Source organism: Artemia franciscana, chromosome 1, assembly GCF_032884065.1.
Source record: "Artemia franciscana chromosome 1, ASM3288406v1, whole genome shotgun sequence".
In the NCBI taxonomy this organism is placed as follows: Eukaryota; Metazoa; Arthropoda; class Branchiopoda; order Anostraca; family Artemiidae; genus Artemia; species Artemia franciscana.
The window spans coordinates 67,317,136-67,341,457 of NC_088863.1; the positions used below are offsets into that span (position 1 = coordinate 67,317,136).

At 35.3% G+C, this 24,322-nt stretch overlaps 1 protein-coding gene across 2 annotated transcripts in view; it reads right to left on the reverse strand.

Moving 5' to 3' along the window:
* The window catches only part of LOC136033098 (uncharacterized), a 127,146-nt gene that overhangs the window by 94,863 nt on the left and 7,961 nt on the right, over positions 1–24,322 (reverse strand). Inside the window, exons 2-5 of one of the 2 annotated variants that reach the window (XM_065713711.1) lie at positions 23,673–23,895; positions 10,302–10,461; positions 3,587–3,768; positions 1,411–1,634 (exon numbers count right to left, since the gene is read on the reverse strand). In XM_065713711.1, coding sequence (XP_065569783.1) covers positions 1,411–1,634; positions 3,587–3,768; positions 10,302–10,461; positions 23,673–23,895 — 789 coding nt within the window. Of the gene's footprint in view, positions 1–1,410; positions 1,635–3,586; positions 3,769–10,301; positions 10,462–23,429; positions 23,635–23,672; positions 23,896–24,322 lie in introns of both variants that reach the window. The other variant, XM_065713721.1, reaches the window with a different exon arrangement.

Genomic DNA, 24,322 nt, shown 5'->3' on the forward strand with positions numbered 1-24,322 from the left:
CTATCCCCCTTTATATAGACCTATTGAATGGACTTTGGCTTACAATGAAAGAAAGATTGAGATGGCTAGGCCACGTTCTGTGGATGAAGCATGACAGATTGCCGAAGATTCTCCTTTACGTTCACCTGTCTGGGGTTAAACGGAAAGCAGGTCGTCCTCCCCTGGGGTGGGAGGATGTCATACATGAAGATTTAAAGGAAATGTGAACTTCCTGGGAGAGTATAAAGAAGGATATCTTGAAAAGATTGGGTTGGAGGAGGAACGTGTGTAGCTGTGCTGCTCTCAGGCTGCTTGTTGCTGCGGTGAGTTATTAGTAGTAGGAACATTTTTAATTTATCTCATTTAATTTACTTGTTTTTGTGTTTTATTTTCAAGCTTTGCAAACATGTTCTCCTATGAAATACATTCTATGGCAAGTTCCTGGAATAATATTAAAAATTATAATAGTATCAGAAAAGCTGCGACATAATAAATATTACCTAGATAATAGACTTTTTCGAAAATTTTCAATTTAAACCCCAGGCAAATCAACCAGAATCTTGCTACGATAAAATACTTGTCCTTGCGATAAGCTGTTGAAAAAGATCGGCCAGCAACTTTAATGATGTTACACTTAAACTATCTTATAGTTTTATTAAATTCTAAAGGAGAACCAAAAAAAAGACGTTTTAGTTTTCAATATGCAACTATTGACAACTATGACCATGGACTTTATAGAACTATTGATTTAGTTTTCTATCTACAGCAATGGACCAGTGGACTAGATAACTATTGACAACTACGACTCTGGACTTTATGCAACTACTGACTTAGTTTCTTTATACAACTTGTGACTAGTCAATGCGAAGGGAAGGTTTTTGAAGAATATACGATGCAACAAAACCAATTTGTATGCTTATTGTCCGTTTCTCAAGTATTTCTGTCAGTTAAGGAAAATATTTTTGACAAAATCAGTTCATTACGTCTTAGGAAACAAGTAAAATAGGAAGAAACAGAATGATGGAGCTAACATGCATCTCTTAAGTGGTGCTAATCCCACCAAGCCAATTCCTCCAAAACCAATACAAAATATTGAATATTTTTTTGCAAGAAAGAACCAATTCTATGACCGTCTTAATAGACAAATTTGAACTAGGAAGCTAAAAGGTAGCCATCATAGCTAGATAAATTTTAGGGGCTTGTCATTTTTGATTCAATAAAGAAAAAAGTTTAAATACACCAAATAAACACACTTTGATTCTTTCTAAACTTTATTGTACTAAAAACCTTTCTTTGTGACCTTCCTTCACTAACTAGTAACGGCGCTAAATTTTAATGTTTACACTAAACTGTTTCAAATTGTAAAAAAAAAATTATCTCTGAATTTGGAAGTAAAAATGAACTTATCAAATAATGAGCAAAATCGCCTACCTGCTGCAACTGTTCCATATGGAGTATATATGACACCACGCTGGAGAGGCGATTTGCTTATAGGAAGTGCGTAGTTTATAGGAAGTGCTCTTCTTTTTCTGCTTTTCCCGGGATCTTCTTCTTCTTCATTCAATACCGTTTCAATTGCTACGCCCTCGCTCACTTCGTTTGCTTCATCTGTTTCTGCTGCGTCTTGATGGACGAGGACATTATCCTCATAAATTCTTAATAAAAGAACACTTAAAATCGAAGCCAATGAAAGACGAATTCGATTTATCAAAAAGATGGCATCCGAATTTAAAGCTTTTACTAATTTTTTTTCTCCTGCTAAAAAATAAAAACTCTTAAACTTGCCTTAACATTCAACTCCCTACCTTCACTATCCCCAAATTCTCTATGGAAAGAAAACCAGAACTCTTCTAAACAAGGATCTCCGTAATCTTGCCAAGAAATAATATTAATAGAATTTAACAATTGCAGTTTTTTTAAGGTTTGTGCATTTACAAACGTTAATTCGGGAACACTTCGGAGAAGAAAAAAAAATCAAAAATTGGATAAGTATTGTAATATCTTGCCCAAAATAAATTTTAAAATGGTGAAGGGTAAATGAACCTTAAGAATATTCTCGTGTTAGAGAGTATTGCCCATGGCTCTAATTATTAGATTAACGTCCCATTTGTAACTTAACAATTCCTCTTTGAACTTATTGACGTATCCCTGACCTTAATTATTAGCTGAATATCCCTATTTTCTTAGCTCCATTTAAAATGGTTTTACATTTTATTTCGGCTGAAAAGGCTTTTGTTTCGGGATATTTGCTACTTAGTCAGTATTTGAGAATCCACGTTGCGAGTGAGTCATCTGGCTGGCTATACAATGAATTCTGTCCGTTTGAGATTATGGGAACAGAAGGGGGATTGCTCTTTTATTGAATCAAAAGGGTAGTTTTACGCAGGGCTACCGGCATCCCCAAACGGCCAGAAAACTAAGGAGTAGATAATCCTAGTCAATATTTGAAGAATTTTTTCTTTCTATGAGTTACCTCAGTTTTGTATATTACACTCAATAGAAAATCCAGGTTTGCAGAGCCATACTTGATAACCCTCATGATGGCCTCCATTAACCAAGCTTGACTATAGTTCCCGAAATCATCTTAATATTTGTTCAGAATTTTCACACAATTAGAAACCTTACCAGAGGAAATCTATTTGGATGTCACCCATGGGGGCCCATTTTTAGACCATTCGAACCTTTTGATTAAAATGGTTAACTTGGAATTTAACCCATTTATTGTTCTGGAGTCTCTCTGGAATTTTTTTGGGATGGGGAATTACAAGTTTCTTCAAATGAGAGTGTGCCAAGGGGAATTTTTCATGTGAAACCGTCCCCAAGGATTTTTCCATAAGGAAATTTCAGTGAGGACTCACTTATCTGATGGGTGTGTTTCACGTGGGAGGGATTTTCCATGGATAAATTTTTCATGGAGGAGGAATGTTCCGTGGAAGGAGAGCCGAATTCCCCGGCATTAAACGATCAGATATTAAATTTTAAAAAAAATGAAAGAAAGGAGCAACATTAAGACTTAAAGCAAACAGAAATTATTCCGTATACGAAGGGGGATCCCCTCCAAAAAACCTCTCTTATTACACTTGAGTTTGATTTTATATCCTAAATCGTAAAGAACGACTCCTGAAAACAAGGGCTATTTAATTAATATGAGACACATTTTTATAAGTACTAAGAACTTCCACATGAAGAGTTTTAAGTTGCTCCTTACTTACAGTTGAAAATTCTTGTTCTTTTTCCCTAATGTTCTAAAAAATATAGTTTCTGGATAACTAGTCTTTTTTTTAACTAGTCTTAATCGCAATAAATGCTGATTCAAGTATATTGCTAACAAGGGTACTATTGGGTATTAAAATGATGAGTTTGGGTGAATTTTAATGGGACATTTTCCTGATTTATGACCGACTCTCAAGTTCCGTGTAAACATCGACCTTAGGGAGGATTTTTTTATAATTCTTTTTATTCCTTTTTGTTTAACTAAAACACTGATGTAGGATCAAATAAAGGGACTTGACAGAAAATAGCTGACAAGTTTTATTTCATTAACTTTATGAAAAGTTGAAGGCTACTTAAAAACGATGGAATCTTTAGAACAGTTGAAATTACTTACTTTTTATTTTCTTCAGTGTCATTCTGAGTGTAATTTGTGCTTATGCCACTTGCATCAACAAAAAGAGGCAAGTCCTCTTCATTCAAATCGAGAGAGCGTTCTCTAGCTAGTTGACGAGGGAAACGTTCCTCAGCCCGCATCGTTCCATTAACAGAATATGAAAGCATAAAATGCAGGGCACACTGCGATAGAAAATAAAATGAATACCATATGTTATATTTTGGTGGACTTTTATTTGTTGACTTTAATTTATTAGCAAAATTTCATATCTCTTCTAAATTTTTTAGAAGTATTTCCGGAAAAGTGACGTAGAATGGAAAAACCTGATTTTTGGTCTAACTCTGAAATTTTTGATTCCGTGCACTTTGAATTTCAATAGAAAATTACTACGATGTAAATTTGATTATCTAAGGAATTGCTTCCTTCACTTAAAGAATAATTTTCGAAGTTGGCATAGCGCATCAAGTCTTTTTTAACATCCAAGAAATAAATTATTTTCTAAATAAGAATACCTTTTTTCCATAGCTTTTTACCAACATAGAAAGGCAGGCTCTGATCTTTTAAGAATTAGAACGGTTTTCCAGAAAAAAAATCCTTTTCTAATGTTCTTTTATGAAGTTGTGATTTTGCAAATAGCCAACATTTGGTCTAACTAGAATGTTTTAGCTTCGTAGCAAAGGTATAAAAATAATCAAATAACTTTAAATACTGATAGAGCTTCAAATTATCTCTTCGGAAAAATCTCTAGGATTTTTTTTAATACTTTCGTAAGTACTGATTTCGAAACAGAAGCTCTGATCTCTTTTATTCATTTCTTAAAGCTTTCGATGTTGATACTTATAATATTTTTAGAATTCAAAATGTCATAGATGTTGAGCAAGGAAGACGCTCTGTTCAATATCCAGAAATAGCTGGTGCACTAAAAAGTAATTTCTGAAGTTATCATAAAACATCAATTTCCTTGAAATCCTGAAGCTAACATCTTGAAGTTGCTGCAATACTCCTGGCATTTTGGCACCTTACATCATCCTGGGGCCTTGGTACCAGAGATCTAGTTTTTTTTTTCTAATAAGCAACCTTTCCTCTCAATTTGTAGTTTAGGCTGTTGAAAAACAGTTTACTACCAGCTGGTTCGTTACTACCAATTCATCTAGAATCATTACATGATTGAGTTTTTTAACCCCTCAGGTGGAAGCCATCTGTTGATTCCCTCAATTGTTCGAAAAATTTACATAGCTAGACATTACGAAAATATTGGCAAATTTCAGGGTTGGCCCTAGACCTTTTTTTGGGTGAACGGACTATTTATCGGCGTCCCCTCCCCCTGGTAGACTGAAATATAATCGTATGCCCTTAAAGTAAAGTGTGAAGGGTTTTCTAGTAAAAAGTGTAACAATACAATTAAATAAACTTTTATTGCGTAGTGTAATTCTAACTTAGATATTAAAATGGAATATGTCAATAAACAACAAGGTGATTTATGGAAAATAGGGAGTTAAGATATGATTCACAATTTATCGGCTGAGCATACTACTTATAAAACAATTCAACATAAAAGTTCTTATAATGAAAAATAAATTTATCTAGCTATTTAAAATATCACCATAGATAAATGAAAATACATTTGCCTTCCACTCACCTTAAAAGCTCCATCATATTTCCTCAAACTAAAATGTTTCTGTTCAAGCGCAAAATTGTTGAAGTCGCTTTTAAACTCATTATTTTTAACATTGGCATATTTTTTGACACATTGGGAACTATGCATATTTTGTTCAGAAAGGAAATAAAATCAACAACATGTGTATATATAGATATCAAAACGTGTATAAGGGTATGGGGCATAGTTAACTGTTAAATTAACGGCAAAAACTCATTTAAGTTGATAAGTATTAAATGGCATTATAGGTTAGAGATTTGTTTGGGTCCATGTGAATTTTGTGACGTCACACTGCCGCAGCATATTCTATACTGCCGCAGCTTAACAGTTGCGCTGTGACCTCTTTGCACTCATGGAATTATTTCATACCAGCTGTAGTTGGTGGGATTATTTCATACCAGCTACACCTAGTTGGTGGGGGCGCTTCGCGCCCCCCCCCAAGCCCTCCCGCGCACGTAAGTCGTTACACGCCATATTAGTTACGCGCCAATGTAGTTGTGTCCCTGTGTCCCGCCTGTGAATATATATATATATATATATATATATATATATATATATATATATATATATATATATATATATATATATATATATATATATATATATATATATGTTTTTAACTACGTAAAACTTGTGAATATACAATATTCTTCGCTGTCCCATTGTCTGTGCGTATAAAAAGATTGTCAGGTTTATCGACTCTTGAAGATGCAACATATAATCGTCCATGGGGAAACAATCCGTACTCAGATCTATACCGCATTTTTCTAATGATTGTCCTTGGACTTTGTTGATGATAATTGCTAATCGAATATTCCCTGTGTCCCCGTAGTCATTTATATATCCCCCCTGTGCCCCCTATTGATCCCTATCAATAAATAAATGAAACTCAAAACGAATAGAAATTACAATAAATAGCTCGGTCTAACTCAAAACGAACGAAAATTAACGGTTTTGAGCATTTTTTACTTACGAAGGCACGAAAATGAAAACATTTCAAACATATTTTGTTTACAGTAAAGCGCAAACTGTGTTTTGTGTACTCTTAAAAAGGTCAACGGAACTATTTATTTTGAATTGAATTAGCTCCTTTAAAAGTTTCAATGGTATTTGTTGCTATTATAGAGTTTTACTATCTATGATATTGCTTATATGCCCTTTTGAAAACCTGCATGCATATAGTTTTTTCCTTTATTTGATACTCCCTAAGAGTTTCATCTTAATACCTTTAGCGTCATTAGTTACACTAACTGAAGTGGTGGTATTGAAGGTATAAATATAGTGCCTTCTGGCTAGTTCAAAATCCCCCACAAACCACCCTCAAAGGTCTAAATTAACAATATAAGTTTACAGTGTGGGGAGATTGACATCCCCAAAGACATAATTACTAGATCTTTCGATAATGCTGAACAAAATAGTTCTCTTAAAATTCAATTGGACGTGTCTTGGGGAATGACAGGATTGTGGGGGAAGGCTGGTTGTCCTCCTCTCAATTTTGACTTTAAAAAGGGTACCAGATCTTCCAAATTCCAGTCGAAAGATCCCAATCCAATCCGAAGTTTATACGACAATCTGTTCCATAAGAACCTTGTATGCCTGAGACATAACTTACAACACTTTCACCTTGGCCCTGAAGGGTTGTGGCCACCTTGCAGCAATTGTTATATGCTCTTCGGACTATTGTGAACAAAACGGCTATCTCACAATTTTGATTGGATGTGTTTGGGGAAAACAGGTTGTTAGGGAGGAGGGAGGCTAGTTGCCGTACATAGATTTTGATTCTTAGAGGAGAACTAGAGCTATACGATTCCAGTCAACTGAGCTTCCTCTAAAATTCAAGCAACCACACCTGCAATAAAAAGTTTATATGCCCCCAGTTTATAACTTACAACCCTGACTCCCAGACTCTAAGGGGTTGTATCAACCCCGAAGGCCTTGCTATTTGATCTTTGAACTGCTTTTTAACAAATGACTATCTCAAAATTTCAGTGATGTAGCAGATCAAAAAACCTATATTTTTTAATATAACAGTTTAATTGTTATAATATAATTATAGGTTATGAATCTTATTAAAGAACAAACAAAAATACCTGTTTAGCGTTCGCTTTCCCGTTGAAGACTCAAAAACCATTCTATTCCATTCACCCTACGACATTCAACATTAAAATTATTAAACTTTAAGGAACATATATAAATATAATGCATACTAAACTGACAATCCACAGCCTTTTTTTTTTTTTTTTAGTGCAAATTATGTTCTGTTCTTGAGAAGGTATGGGGGTTGTCAAAGACAAAATTTCCAGACCTTTCAACTACGCCGAACAAAATGGCAATATCAAAACTTTGATTGGATGTGTCAGGGTAATGGTGAGCGATGGAGGAGGGGTTGGTTGCCCTCCAAACGCTTTGGACTATTGATAAGGGCACTTTAAGTTTTCAATAAAATGAGCCTTTTTGCTTGCAGTTTCTACGACAACAAAATGCCATTTCAATTTCTAACATATGCATTTCAGGAAAATTCGAGGTGTTGGTGGGGGGGGTATCCATTCTCCGATCCAACTGAATCTTAAAAGGGCGCTAGAACTTCTGATAACCAATCCAATGAGCCCCCTCTGAAGTTTATAAGATCACCCTTTCAATATACACCTTGTATGAATGAATGACTGAATGAATCACTGTATTTAAAGCCATTTTTCAGGCCGTATACATACATATGCAACAACAAACAAACTACATCAAGTAACACTCGACTTTCGAATAATCAGACCCTTCCGGACAAAATCTCTCACCGCTACTATATTTTCTTTCGACGTCGACTTCAAAGCTCCAAGATGGGGCTCACGACCACCCATCCCAAGAAAGCTCCTTCTTAGCTCTTTTAGCCCCTGACACCTGAAGGAAAAATGGTCCAGCCCATCAAGATCACCGCAAAACGGGCAAGTAAACCGCATTTCCGGGTGACACCTTTTTTTCCAAACACTATAAAGAGGGAGACAGTCTGCTCGCACCTGCATCCTTGTTCTCAGGGATACTTTTGGAATCCCTAATTTAAAGTAAAACTCTTCACCATAATTTTCTTTCACCTTATATTAAGAGCTTAAGCTTTCCGACTGTCTAAGGTCGTTCCACCATTTCTGAATTTCTTGATCTTCCAGCTTGTTTGGATCTCTGACAGAAAAACTTTGTGATCTGAGATTGGGTCATCTCCTCCATTCCACACATACGATAAACCTGTGCTGTCCAGGAGTTTTTTGACATGGAAGGGCCATGAAGATTGTTGTCCCAGATTAAAGTAAATCATCATACGCTGCTCTGAGGAGTCCTGAGGAGGGACATTGCAGTATTTTCAGCCAAAACTTTTTAATTGGGTCTGTCTATGTTTTCTCATGGAGAAAAGTCCCAAATCTCCCTTTATGAAAAGTGTGTGGGTTGTGGCATGCAAACTTAGCATTCGTTTCTGATATTTTAGCTGTAGAGTTTCTAATGAATTTGCCACTTCTAGGCCCCATACTTCTCCTCCATAATGGAGGATTGACCTAATTTTCTATATGCCCCAAGGGCATGGCTTAAAACCCTTGCAAGGGGTTGTCATCCTCAAATACATAATTTTCGAACCTTTCAATTACGTGGAACAAAATGGCCATTTCAAAATTTTGATTGGATGTCTTTGGAGAAATGGTCGGCGTCGGAGAAGGGGCTAGTTGACCTTCCATTGCTTTCGACTATTGGAAAGGGCACTAGCCCTTTCAATTTCCAATCGAATGAATCTTTTTCGAAGTTTCTATGACAACAAATGATCAACTAAAAATTTCTATCAGATGCATTTTGGGGAATTACAAGGTGTGTGTGGGTGGGGGTATAAACCCTCCTATCACTCTGAGTCTCAAAAAGTGCAGCAAAATTTCCAATTAGCAATCCAATTACCTCCCTCTGAAATTTATACGATCTCCCTTTCTATATAAACCGTATATGCATCCAGAACATAACTTGCAACCCTTACCCTGAGTGGTTGTCATCCTCAGATATATAATTTCTGAACCTTTCAACTACGTTGATCGAAGTGGTTAGCACAAAATTCTTATTAGATGTGCTTGGGGAAATTATAGGCGTGAAAGGGGGGCTAGTTGCCCTCCAATTAATTTCGACATTTATAAAGAGAAATAGCCTTTTCCATTTCCAATCTATTGAGCTCTTTTTGAAGTTTCTGCGACAAAGTCGTCGATGCGAAGTGCTTGGTCTAAAATTAAAAAAAAAAATAATAATAATAGAGTGTGTCAACATCGCTCTTTACTTAGGCATTGCTATTGCGCCGTCTATGATTGAACACTTTCAATAAAAGTCTTGTATGATTAAATAATTTTCTTACAGATAAATTACAATAAAAACTTACTTTACAAGAAAATGTACCTACATTAGTCTTTCCTCCGGCCGCTTGACTGCAATGTGGTCGCTGATAAATTTTGTGTCTGGGATATAATATCTATTAATTTTGTGTGAGCTTTTGCGAATCAGAACGGGGTTTAAACCAAAATCAATACACGATAAGAGGGACTTAATGTAAATTTAGTCATCGGCCTTATCAAAGCGCTTCACATGATTTATCATTACACTTGTCCTATGTAAACACGACTCTCCTTGATAGATTTGAAGTTAGTGCCATAAAGTCACTAGAAACTGACGTAGCACCTGACTGCACCAAGAGGGATTTTTCAAGTTGAGGCAATTTCATTCCTAATAAACCACACCATTCTTTAGGTGATATAGATCGGTTTTCGAGTCTCTGCAATTATTTGTCTTGATTAAGTCATTTGACACCCGGCAGTAGTACCTCCCAACGAAACAGAGTGTACCTCTAACGCCCAATGCTCAAGAGGCCCCCTGTCACCCGGCACCCTACGTGACCGTTTGCTTCACTTACCCCAAGAGCCGCCCTAGGCAAATTTTTATGATGCTACGCAATAACCTTCAAAAAATTATTCCGACCCTTGTGAAAAAATTTCTACAGTAATAGAAAATCCATCACTAGTAAGAAAATATCAATGAATTTCATGTTATTACCTTTTCATCAGGTGTAAGAGCATCCTCTGGGAAATCCGCAGCAGTTCCAGGTAGAAGGCTCCAAATGAGACTATATTTGTCTGTCTCGGGTAAATTTTTTTGGATTGGTGTTGTATATGCACTCTGACTCTCTGAATCTTCTATGCCGTCATAGCGAAACCTACGATTTTATATACAATTAATGCATATCTGACTTTATAGTGCCCGCAATAAGAATTTTGAACATTTCTACATCTCAAAATTCAGGATAAAAACACTTTTTCTTTTTTTCCTTTTTTTCCTTTTTTTGTATTTTTTTTAGTTTTTATTCTTTTTAGTTTTTTTTTAGTTTTTACTTTTTTTCCTTTTTTCAGTTTTCTTTTTCTTCTTTATTTTTCAGACGTCATATGCAGACCCTCAACATAATTAGTTACGCGCCATTGTAGTTGTGTCCCTGTGTCCGACCTGTGAATTTAGATAGATTTATATATATATCTATCTTTCTATATATATAAAAATAAGTTGTCTGTGTGTGTGTGTGTCTGTCGAGTGACGTCATGTTTGTGTGTCGACTGACGTCATGTTTTCGACTGACGAAATTACAGATCGGGACACAAATGACGACCGGGACACCGGCACATAGGGAATATAAATGACGACCGGGACACTCAAAGAGAAAGCGACCGGGACACAAGGAATGTTCGATTATCAATCACCATCAACAAAACACCGGGACACAAATGACGACCGGGACACAGGGAGTATAAATGACGACCAGGACATAAGTAAAAAAAATTAAAAAACTAAAAAAAGGTGACCAATGCTATTTGCAAGCAATGGGCAAAGTTCACAACTTGCCGACCTTCCCCTGGAGACAGCAGGGGATTAAGTCACCCTCATAGACAAACTTATTAGATTTTTCGACTATGCTGAACAAAAAGGCTATCTTAAAATTTTGATGAGGTGAATTTTGAAAAACATTAGCGTGGGAGGGGGCGTTGTTGTCCTCCAATTTTTTTGGCACTAGAAAAAGGGCACTAGAACTCTTAATTTCTGTTATAATAGGTCCTTTTGCGACATTTTAGGACCTCTGGGTAGATATGGTTACCCCTGGGGGGAAAAAAACAAACAAATGAACACGCGCCCATGATCTTTCTTCTGGCAAAAAATACAAAATTCCATATTTTGGCAGACAAGAGCTTGAAACATCTACAGTTGGGTTCTCTGATACGCTCTGTCTGATGATGTGATTTTTTATAAGATCCTATGACTTTTAATAGGTGTTTCCCTCTTTTTCAAAAACAAGGTAAATTTTCTCATGCTTGTAACTTTTGTTGGGTAAGACTAAACTTGATAAAGCTTATATATCTGGAATCAGCATACAAATCCAATGCTTTTGATGTATATTTATTGGTATCAAAATTTCGTTTTTAGAGTTTCGGTTACTATTGAGAGCCGGGTCACTCCTTACTGTTGGTTGCAACGAACTGTTTGAAAAGAAATGAATGAGGAACTTGGACATATTACAATTGTAATGAAAGCTATAAACTGCATATTAAACAGTTAATTACAAGTTACAGTATCTACAAACTTTTGTGACAAATGGGAGGTACTTACACCTCCCTTTTATACTATAGTGAAGAATGCTGACTATCTTGTGCGAAAATGATTCAGAGAATATATGAACTCAAAGTGGAAACGGCAATTTTTATCGAAGAAACTCGGAGTGAGGACACACATATATTTAGGGATTAGTTTAATTGCTAAACTGACTTGTTTGGTGGATATTCTAGAAAAATTCAGTTTTTTGGACAAATTTGTGTAAGGACCAAAGATACATCTATTGAATAAAAAGACAATGTGAAAGTATTCATAAGAAAATGGAGCTACGGAAGGTGAATTTGGAAAAAAAAATGTTTGGCATGTTTGCACTTTTAGATTTATGCGCCTAAAATACGATAGAGTAGTAGAGTAAGTACTGCTACATGTTTAGAATTCTAGACTAATGTGTCCAAAATACCATAGAAGCGAACAAAATCCATTTGTTAAAAAATTCGATGCTGTTTTTTCATTTCTCGAACTATTTCAATGATATTAATTCTACAAAATATGTGTGGATACAGAATCCATTTATCGACGAAAACGATTCTAAATTTGAATCACAAATAATGAGAGAGAAATTTGATTAAATTAGCTTGTGGTAATTCTATAAAAGAATGTTTTTTCAGAATACATTTCTAATTCAATTTTGACTAGATATTAAGAATGAATACAATATTTTGTCAAATAAAGCTTAAAAAGCATTGATGCCGTTCACAAAATTCTATTGATACGAAACAGGATTGTCTGCATTAGCTAAACTGAAACCGAAACATTGTGTTTTTGGCTACAGAAAAGGAGATTAATGCTGTCATTTTATCATTAACTCCAAGATTTGACAAACCTTGTCCTTACAGGCACATGCATATCTTAAAAGGTTAAATAAAAAATAGTTTGTTTTTTTACCAGGAAGTAAGAAGGGACATTAAAACTTAAAAAAAAATTCTTCTGTATATGAAAGGGGATGTCCCTCTTCAACACCTTGCTCTTTACGCTAGAGTTTCACTCTTTGCCCCAGCTCTACTTCTTAAAAATAATAAAAACTTTAGCGTAAAGAGTGAGGTGTTGAGGAGGGGACAGCCCCTTTCATATACGGAATAATTTCTGTTCCCTTAGTAAGTTTTAATGTCGCTAGTTACTTTCAGGTAAAACAAAAATGTTTTTCTTTGAATTTCTGAACATTTTCCAATTAATATGGGTTCAAATTTGGCTCACCATACATGAAAACTAAAAAAAAAAAATAAATAAAAATTGTATATTAATTTTGACAGATTCATTTCAGATTTGAAGGGTTGTCCCTTGCTCATTACCATGCCCTTTACGCTAAAGCTGTTAGCACTTTAAAAAAGCTTCTTATTCTGATTAAACGGCCCCCGTGTTTCAGTTTTAGTAAACAATCAAACTTTAGCGTAAAGAGTAAGGTAGGCTATTGACGAAGGGTCAAACCCTCATGCATGGCAAAATTTCTGTTCGTTTATCAAATAATGCCGGTATATCTGGCTCACCTTCTATGAATATACCCTTTCGTGACAAAAAACTCCTCCGTGGAAATTTTATACAATGTAAAGTGCCCCCCTCGTCAAAGTCCCTCCAGACAGTTCCATCTTCGCTGAAAATCCCTCTCTCTGTAAATTGATTGTGGAGGATTTGCCCTGAAAAATTCTTCTGAAAAATCTTTCATTTAAATAAGACTTTCATCTCATTTTAATCTCTAATCAGTGTCTCGATCACTCCGGAAATGCCCCCCTTTCGTGGAATTTTTTCCCAGAAAACAGAGCATGTGAAAAAAAAAACCTGGACAATTCCCCGGAACATCTCCGCATAAAAAAATTGGCAAAGAGAATGTAAGACAATTAACAGAATTTCTTATAGGCTAATAATTAATAATAATACTGATAATTCATTGTTACCCTCTGTACACAACAAAAATACACTAAAGAAGAGCATAAGAAAATAAAAATAAAAACAAAAAGGCACAGACAAAAAAAAACACGCACAAACTTCTTAACAACTTTAGCTTTCAAACAATTTTCAGCAGCCAGTTCCAGTTACAAAATTAGTGCAAGAGTATATGACCACCTAATTAGTCCATTCACTTCATTGACTCCAAAAAAAATATCTTCAGACAAAAATAAAATATCCTCCAATCGGCTAGTAATGAGTTCTCCTTATGTAATTACTTAATTCTAATAATATGTTGTTGGAGGTGTGGGTACTTCAGTTGCCTTTCCCCAGCAGTCTAAGGCCTATAGGTCGGCCGGTACCTATACGGCTTTTCCCACTCACTCCCGCTCTCTTCTGCGCATTTCATATAGATTACTGAACCAACCCTTTCTTCCGTTGTCTTCTTCCTAATCTAGTCAATAGGTCAAATATTATAAAATTTCACTGCTGCACTGACAAATGGAATGACAATTCTGTAAAAAAAAACTCTCCACTGTAATATTTCCCTTGGAATACTCACTCCCAAGAAATTTCCTTCCTTACGGAAGATTCTTTCCAATCCCCCAAAAATGGCTGTATACTTTTTAATAATTAATACTATATGAAAACAACGGGTAAAGTTCGCAGCTTACAGCCCTTCCCCTGGGACTCCAGGGGTCATTTTACACCTGAAAGCATACTTATAAAATTCTTCGATCATGCTGAACTAAATGACTATCTCAAAATTTTGATTGGGTGACTGTGGGAAAAAAGAGTGTAGGAGGGGATCTAGTTGCCGTCCGATTTTTTGGTCTCTTAAAAAGAGTACTTGAGCTTTTATTTTTTTGCTTGAATGAACTCTCTCATGATACTCTAAGATCACTGGGTGAATACGATCACCCCTGGGAAGAAAAAATGACAACAAATAAACACACATCCATGATGTTTCTTCTGGTACAAATATAAATTCAACATTTTTGCAGATATGAGCTCGGAACATCTACAGTAGGTTTCTATGATATGCTGAATCTGATGATGTGCTTTTCATTAATATTCTTTGAACTTTGCGGGGCGTTTCCTCCCCTTTTTCGAAAATTAGACAAATATTCTCTTGTTCGTAACTTTTGATGGGTAAGACTAAACTTGATGAGACTTGAGTATTTAAGTCAGCATAAAAACACGATTCTTTTGATGTATCCATTGGTATCAAAATTCGGTTTTGTGTAGAGTTTCGGTTACTTTTGAGCCGGGTCACTCCTTACTTACAGTTTGTTACCACGAACTGTTTGACAATAACATGATTGTAATTTGTTCTCTTTCTTTGTAAGTTTGTCTCAATATATTGTGCAGTACAAAAATTTTTCGCAACTGAATTATTTTAGAAAATGAAAGGATATGCACCAAATAATCAAACATTTTTAAGGAAGCCGTGCTAAAACTAAGTTTGGAAACCTCTGGTCTTGGGCACTATCGGAATGTATTATCTGCTCACTACAGCTATTAAAAAATCATTCGAAACCAAACAGAGGGGGGGGGTTAATTAAGGAAAATTGAACCAAAACCATTTTATTGGGTAATTAGACTTTTTAAAGAAGGGGTGCTGCAAACAAAGGAAACTCAAAATGTTTTGCTGTCGAAACTTGACGTAAGAAATTTGGAATTTTGAATAGGGCATGGATGGGGACTAAACAAGGGGAAAAGAATAAAATATGAAAGTTAAATTTGTTAAAACCTTCAAATTTGAAGCATGCCTAGGTGCTTCAGGATTAACGCTAGGGGGGTTTGCAATTATTATCCGCTTTACACCTAGTGCAACTTTATCGCCCTTCTTATTAGGATAAGATGTATTTACTTAATTTTAACTATAAAGATAAGTATTCAGAACCATACCCTGGATTAAAGAGCTTATAAGCGATTGAAGGTGTCTTAAGGGTCTCTTGGATGGAGTCAATAAAATGAATGTGAAATAAAACACAATTAAAATTCATGAATGCATATAGAGGGTTTTGACGCAATAAGCCTAGCTACGATACTGCCTCCTCACTAGGGTGAGGTACAAGCAGTATGGCTAAAACTTACGTGTAGTCACTTTTTCTTATAAAAAAGGGAACTTGAGCTCACTTAGTCTGAATTGAGAATATGCACATTCAAGTGGAACTAAATGAACATCTACACATTCGATGTCAGATATTCCGAACCTGCTCCTATTTTCTGGATATTATTCGGTGGTTTTATTTCTCAAACAGTTCGTGGTAACGAACTGTAGTAAGGAGCGACTCGGCTCAATAATAAATGAAACTCTAAAAAACGGAATGTTGATACTAAAAGACACATCAAAAGAATTGGATTTTCATGCCGATTTTCAATATATAAGTTTCATAAAATTTAGTCTTTATCATCAAAAGCTACGATCCTGAGAAAATTTGCCTTATTTTGGAAAATAGGGGGAAACACCCCCTAAAAGTCATAGAATCTTAACGATCACACCATGGCATTCAGCGTAAAAGAGAACCCTACTGCAGAAGTTCCAAGCTCCTATCTACAAAAATGTGGAACTTCGTATTATTTACCAGAAGACTGATCAGGGTGCGTGTTAATTTTTTTTCCCCAGGGGTCGTCGTATCGACCAAGTGGTCCTAGAATGTCACAAGAGGGCTCATTTTAGCAGAAATAAGAAGCTCTAGTGCCCTTTTTAAAGTGACAAAAAATTGGAGGCCACCTAGGCCCCCTCCCAACCTCTTTTTTTCGAAATTACGGATCGAAATTTTTAGATAGCCGTTTTGTTCAGCATAGTCGAAAATCATAATAACTATGCCTTTGGGGAGTACTTACTCCCCCATAGTCCCCAGGGGAGCGGCTGCAAGTTACAAACTTTGACCAGTGTTTACATACAGTAATGATTATTGGGAAGTGTACAGACGTTTTCAGGGGGATTTTTTTTGTTTGTGGGTTGATTGAGGGGAGGGGGCTGAGTGGGAAGATCTTTCCTTGGAGGAATTTGTCATGGGGGAAGGGAACTTCAACGAAGGGGGCGCAGGATTTTCTAGCATTACTATAAAAAAAAAACAATGAGAAAATAAACATGAAAAAGTTTTGCAATTGAAAGTAAGGAGTAGCATTAAAACTTATAACAAACGGATATTATTTCGCATATGAGGGGTTCTTCTCCTTCGAAATACAGCGCTCTTTACGCTAAAGTATTTTTAGTAATTTCAACTATTTATTCAACGGCCTTTGTGATTCGGGACTCATTCTTAAAGAATCGGGACAAAACATAAGCTTTAGTGTAAAGAGCGAGGAATTAACGAGGGGACAAACCCCCTCATATGCATAATAAAAATATAATAATATACAAGTTTGTTACGTAAGTTAATTCTTAAGTTACGTATATTTTTTACTAATAAAAATGTTCGTTAAAAATTCTAGTAGCCTTTTTAAGTAACCGAAAAATTGGAGGGTAACTAGGCCTCCTTCCTTGCCCTTCATTTCTCAAAACCATCTGATCAAAACTAAGAGAAAGCCATTTAGCAAAAAAAAAATAATATACAAATTTTGTTTTAATAATTCATTTGCGGGAAGCCAAAATCGAAACCTACATTAATTAAAAAAATGTTTAGAAATTAAATAAAAAACAAGTTTTTTTACTGCAAGTAAGGAGCGACATTAAAGCTTGAAACGAACAGAAATTATTCCGTATATGAAAGGGGTTGTCCCCTCCTCAACGCTTCACTCTTTACGCTAAAGTTTTTTTATTGTTTTAAAAAGTAGAGTTTTGAGAAACAGTCAAACTTTAGCGTAAAGAGCTAGGCGTTGAGGAGGGGACAACACCTTTCATATATGGAATGATTTCTCTTCGTTTTAAGTTTTAATATCGCTCCTTACTTGCAGTAAGAAAACTTGTTTTTTTATTTCATTATTTAAAAGATCAGTTACCTCTCAGATGATCCTATTCCTGGATCTTTGTAAAATCAGCGGGTTGGATAATCCAAACGTTCATTCACATCAAGTGAATGTTAATGGGAATGTCAAATCAAGGGAAATGTTAATGAGATAAAACGTCTATGGATCGATATACCCCTTCAAGAATTTACCAGGTAATTCATAAAAAATCAAGCACCATTCGGAAGAGCCTGTTCCTGTGTATATCTGGAATCAGTCTCCAGAGGGCTTTACGTGATGTGAAAAATATCAAACAGTTCGTAGTAACGAACTGTAGTAAGGAGCGACCGGGCTCAATAGTAACCAAAACTCTAAAAAATGGAATTTTGATACCAATAGTTACATCAAAGGAATTGTATTTTAATGCTGATTTTAAATATATAAAATCCATCAAGTTTAGTCTTACCGATCAAAAGTTACGAGTCTAAGAAAATTTGCCTTATTTTAGAAAATAGGGGGAAACACCCGCTAAAATTCATAGAATCTTATCAAAAATCGCACCATCAGATCCAGCGTATCAGAGAACCCTATTGTAGAAGTTTTGAGCTCCTATCAACAAAAATGTGGAATTTGTATTTTTTTGCCAGACGGCAGATCACGGATGCGTGTTTTTTTGTTTTTTTTTCAGGGGTGATCGTATCGACCCAGTGGTCCTAGAATGTTTCGAGAGGGTTCATTCTAATGAAAATGAAAAGTTTTAGTGCCCTTTTTAAGTGACCAAAAAAATTGGAGGGCACCTAGGCCCCCTCCCATGCTAATTATTTTTCCAAAGTCAACGGATCAAAATTCTGAGATAGCCATTCTATTCATCGTAGTCTAAAAACCTTTTAACTATGTCTTTGGGGACGACTTACGCCCCGTGGGAGGGGCTACAAGTTACAAACTTTGACCAGTGCTTACATATAGTAATGGGTATTGGGAAGTGTACAGACGTTTTCAAGGGGAGTTTTTGGTTGGGGAGGGGTTGAGAGGGGGGATATGTTGGGGGGACTTTCCATCGAGGAATTTGTCATGGGGGAAGAAAATCTCCATGAAGGGAGCGCAGGATTTTCTAGCATTATTTTTAAAAAAAATGAAAAAATAAACAGTTTTTTACTGTTTTAAAAAGTAGAGTTAAGAGAAAGAGTCAAACTTTAGCGTAAAGAGCGGGGCGTTGATGAGAAAGCAGCCCCTTTCATATACTAAGTAATTTCTCCACGTTTAAAGTTTTGATGTCGCTCCTTACTTTCAGTCAAAAAAACTTTTTTTTTATTTAATTTCTGACTAAGAATGAAGATTATGTCATATAGGTGTCACATTTTCTAAATCTGGCTCCTAGATTATAGATATTGTATTTAAATGTTGCTACTTTCATCATGTTAAGCCCCTACCCACAAAGAGAAATAATTGTCATGCAATTCGGCTGGAACAATAATGTTTACGAGGTAGTTTACGAGGTCATCAGAGCAAGAATCACAGTAGCTTACCTCTAGTTAGTTGATTTATAGTTGTAATTTATAATTATAATTATAATTATTATAATATACAATTACAGTTTATAATTATGTGCTCTTCGCACATAAATACTTAGAACGAAATTTACATATTTTTTTTTTTTTTGCTAAATGGCTTTTTCTTAGTTTTGATCGGACGATTTTGAGAAAAAAATAGTGGGAGAGGAGGCCTAGTTGCCCTTCGATATTTTGGCTGCTTAAAAAGGCGACTAGAACTTTTAATTTTTTACGAACGTTTTTATTAATAAAAAATGTACGTAACCTCTGAATTAACTTTCGTATCGAACTTCTATATTCATATATTTTTATTACGCATATGAAGGGGTTTGCCCCCTCTTTAATACCTTGCTCTTTAAACTAAAGCTTAAATTTGTCCCAATTCTTTAAGAATGACCCCTGAATCACAAAGGTCATAGAAGAAATAGTTGAAATTACTAGAAATACTTTAGCGTAAATAAAAGGTATTTAGGAGGAGATAAGCCCCTCATATGCGTAATAATTTTTGTTCGTTTTGTTTTAATGCTACTCCTTACTTTCAGTTAAAAAATGTTTTTCATATGCATCTTTTCATTGTTTTTTGTTTTATAAATAATATTAGAAAATCTTGCACCATCTTCATGGAAATTCTCTCCTCCCACGACAAATTCCTCCATGGAAAGATCCTCCCACGTAACCCCCTCCCCTCAAACCCCTCCCTAGCAAAGAAAAAATTCCCCAGAAAACGTCTGCACACTTCCCAGTAACCATAACTATATATAAACACTAGTCAAAGTATGTAACTTGCAGCACCTCCCCCGGGGACTGTGAGGGAGTAAGTCGTCTCAAAAGATATAATTATTAGGTTTTTCGACTATGCTGAATAAAATTACTATCTCTGAATAAAATGACTAGGCCCGTTGACTTTGGGAAAAAAATTAGCGTTGGAGGGGGTCTAGGTGTCCTCCAATTGTTTTCGTCGCTGAAAAAGGGCACTAGAATTTTTATTTTCTTTTAGAATGAGTCCTTTGGCAACATTCTAGGACCACTGGGTCGGTACGATCACCCCCGGGGAAAAGAACAAAAATAACAAATAAGCAAGCATCCGTGATCTGTCTTCTGGCAAAAAATACAAAATTCCATGTTTTTGTAGATAGGAGCTTGAAACTTCTACAGTAGGGTTCTCTGATACGCTGAATCTCATGGTGTGATTTTCGTTAAGATTCTACGACTTTTTAAGGGTGTTTCCCCTATTTTCCAAAATAAGGCAAATTTTCTCAGGCTCGTAACTTTAGATAAGTAAGATTAAATTTTAAACTTATATATTAGAATCAGCATAAGAATCCGATTCTTTTGATGTATCTATTAGTATCAAAATCCTATTTTTTAAAGTTTCGTTTAGTATTGAGCCAGGTCGCTCCTTACTACAGTTTGTTACCACGAACTGTTTGACAAATTGAAAACATATTGTTTATCGTTGTTAAGATATGAAAACTATCAAGACATTATCACTTTAAAATGACCATGAAGTATCCATTTTTTTTTCTACATCAGGAGACTCTTATTGAACTAGGCTACTTAACCGACGCAAGAAGTTAAGAAGCATTGTTAGTCCAGTATCTACGCATGTATTAAATATTGGTAGAAGGAGATTTCGCAAATTTTTCTTCAGTGAAGCTTTCACTTCTTTTCCATTTTTAACAATTGTCATTTTTATACCAAAAATTTCCCCTTTAAATATTTTGTAGTTTTTCTTTTAGCAGCTCTGAAATTAGAATTAGTAAAGTGCTTGTGCTTCTTTTATGCAAAAATACAAAGACTTTTATACGGATGATGCATATGCTCTAGCTACCCAAAGGAATTCATGCAGATTCACTGTTTTAGCAGTTTCTTTTTTGTGGCCAACTCACCGTGAACTGGATGAAAACTGGAACACAGGTAGCATACAATAAGAAAAGTACAGAAGGTACCAACATGTTCTTAATTCATAACAAAAAAAACAAACTATTCACTTTAAAACTATAAAACCATACTATGGAGATTAAATAGTTTGTAGTGACAGCCAGTAATTAAGCAGAAACTCAGATTTATAGTTCCCTAAGCTCTAAAAATGAGGTTGTGAAAATAACACATTCAAGAGCAAAACAAAAGATCAAAAGATTCACTTTTTCTTGGTGATTTCAGGCACATAAAATTCATCCAATTCAAAAATACTCATTAAAAGCCATGAGTCGTAGAAAACTCGCCAGGTTTCCAAAAAAAGGGGGTAAATATCCCAAATAGGGCAAGTGATCTTGGCGAAAGTTGCGCCATCAAATCAGAAAATTAGAGGATTTCTAGAGGTTTTATTATAGAGGTTTATATATTTATTATAGATGTTTCTAGCTTGTGTAAACAAAAATATGGAATTTCTATTTGTTTGAGAAGGGAAATCACGATTGCATTTTGTTTGTTTGTAGTTTTTTTCTTTCTGATGGGTTATCCGACGTAGATAACTTCGAAGACCACACTGCCTTTCCATGACGAAAGTAAAACAGTTCAAAATAGGGATGATACCTTTTTATTGACAGTGAAATATAAAATTATTTCGAACACATATACAGTGTTCATCATCAGCAGTTTTACTGCTGATGATGAACACTGTATATGTGTTCGAAATATCCAGTTAAATAATTTTATATTTCACTGTCAATAAAAAGGTATCATCCCTATTTTGAACTGTTTTACTTTCGTGATGGGTTATCGTACCAAATCAATAGTTCTAAAAAATTTAGAAACGACAGATTAAAACAGAAATTAAAAATTAGCTTTTAAATGCAAATTGGCTTTCCCCCCTCCACTTTTTGGCATCAAAATACAATTGTAACCCTAAGAGGGCAGAGATGCTGTCGATGGAAAATTATGAGATAACCAATTCATTTCAAATTATCAAACAACTAAATACTGAGCATTCCAGTTTCAAAGGAAGCTCGGTGCAATACGTGGGGTTGGGGGGGGGGGCTATTTCCTAAAGATTCACGTTGTCCGTGTAAAATAAACAATGAATAGAGACATTTATTTTGAAGTCTCATTTAACTAAGATGCTTCATTTGGTGTTTAATAAAATTTTGCTTAGTAACGTATAATTGCAGATGAGATACTGTGGAGAACGGTTAATGGGTCACCGTGTAGCTGGGAAGAGGAGATATGTCCTTGATACTAAAAAAGTTTTTTTTTGCCTAAATTTCCAAATTGTCCATGAACCTTCAGATAAATATAGACGAGGGGCTAGGGGATAAGTAGGGTTTGGTAAAAATTAATCTTTATAATTTTACTTCGTTATTTACTTGGCCTAAATACGGGTGCAATGGGGTGATTCCCCATGCCAGACTTTTTTTTATGGTGATTCAAATTTAAAAAATACGCCAGGTTTAAATTTACCCCCAAAAGGAAAGTCCCTGACAAAATTTGTCGTGATTGAAAACCGTGAAAATGATGTAAATATGGTTCGTTTTTATAGTTTAGACCCTTTTACACCCGCTTAATGAATATTAGGGGCGGTGCAATTTCTCAAGATCGATTGCCATTTTCCGATCATTCTTTACGAATATTAAACTTGAATGGAAAAAAGGGGGTCGGAAGAGCGAGTGGCAGCCTTCTTTTAAAAGAGAGCAGTACCAAAAAGCTCATATCAGCAAGCTGTAAATAAAGAGTGATGTCCTCTTAATAGGAACGGACGTTCTAAACAACGAAGCTTTGATTTTAATATAAGCTAATAGTTCGGTATGATCACCCCAGAAAAAAAATTACAAACAATATTTGGGTTAAAACTATTCTATTTTAGCAGAAAATGGCAGCTTACTGCCCCGATACCTCTTTCGTTGATTTAAAAGTATGAATTATAATTCCATTTTGTAGACCAAAAACTTATTAGGGCTATGTTTCCATCCCATATTTTAATCATCATCCCATTTTCGGTTTTTCCAGGGGTTGAAACTAACCCCTCTCTCATAGTATTTTGACAGACCATTCGACTCTAATAGGTAGATAAATTTTCAATTTATTCCCTTCCCTTTTCCCTTCAATTTTTCCCTTTTAATTTTTTTTCAATTTTTCAATTTCAATTTATTAATATAATACGCATGACAAATAAAATACACTGGATCACCACGGAGAGACAGAGCTCGTGATTGTGGTGACCCCAATATAGTAGTAATGATAAATTTATACTTTATATTACCTTCTAAGGAGACTTGAGGCTAACCTCGCAGCGTCCCATGTTGTTACTGTTGGGTGCACCTCCAATTTTCTAATAATTGAAAGCATACTATGAATGCTATTGGGATGTTGAAATTGCTGAGCTGCCAAAGCTGGATAGTCGTAGCAAACGTTAATGTTATCTGGTACTCTTCGCACCGACATACCGACCGAAACGTTAAAAAGTGCTGCAAAAATAGTATTGTTTAAAACTAAATTCACTTACCGCTTTAGAACTGTTGATATTAATCTTGTAGTATCCCAAAGCTTGACCGTATCATGATTCTCGATTTTGTTGAGCAGAGAAATTAGACCATGAATAGAAATGGGGTGCCTGAGGTAACGATCATTTAGTCTCTGGTCCGCATAGCATTCACTTATCCTCGGAGGAATATTTTTCGGATAGTCAGAAGATGTGAAAGTGTTGCTTGAAATTTGATTTACTGAAACTAAAAGACGTCAATTTTAAAGTCTTTTTAAATATTTAATAAAGCATCTAGAAAAACCATAGGCACGTGTGAGCGGAAACGTAAACAGCTTTATAGGTTGATGAGGGCCTACAAATGAGAAGAAGCGGTGTATTTTGAAACAGTAAGAGTGGGTCCTCTCTAATTCATCTAAAGTGTTGACAACATATTCATGGAATAAATCAAAAATATTTTAAGCTGTATATTGCTTAAAATATTGTTTTATCTGGCAAGATGACGGAGTGCCCCTGAAATCACGAACTGTTTCTAATAGTGGAATCACTGTTTTATGTGAATTATGTTGCCTCCTGACAAATCTATGAAAAGTGTATATGAAATTCAGGAGAAGGTTAGGGAAAAATGACCAATAAAGTGAATTAGAGTCAAAATAATTTAATTATAAGTATTA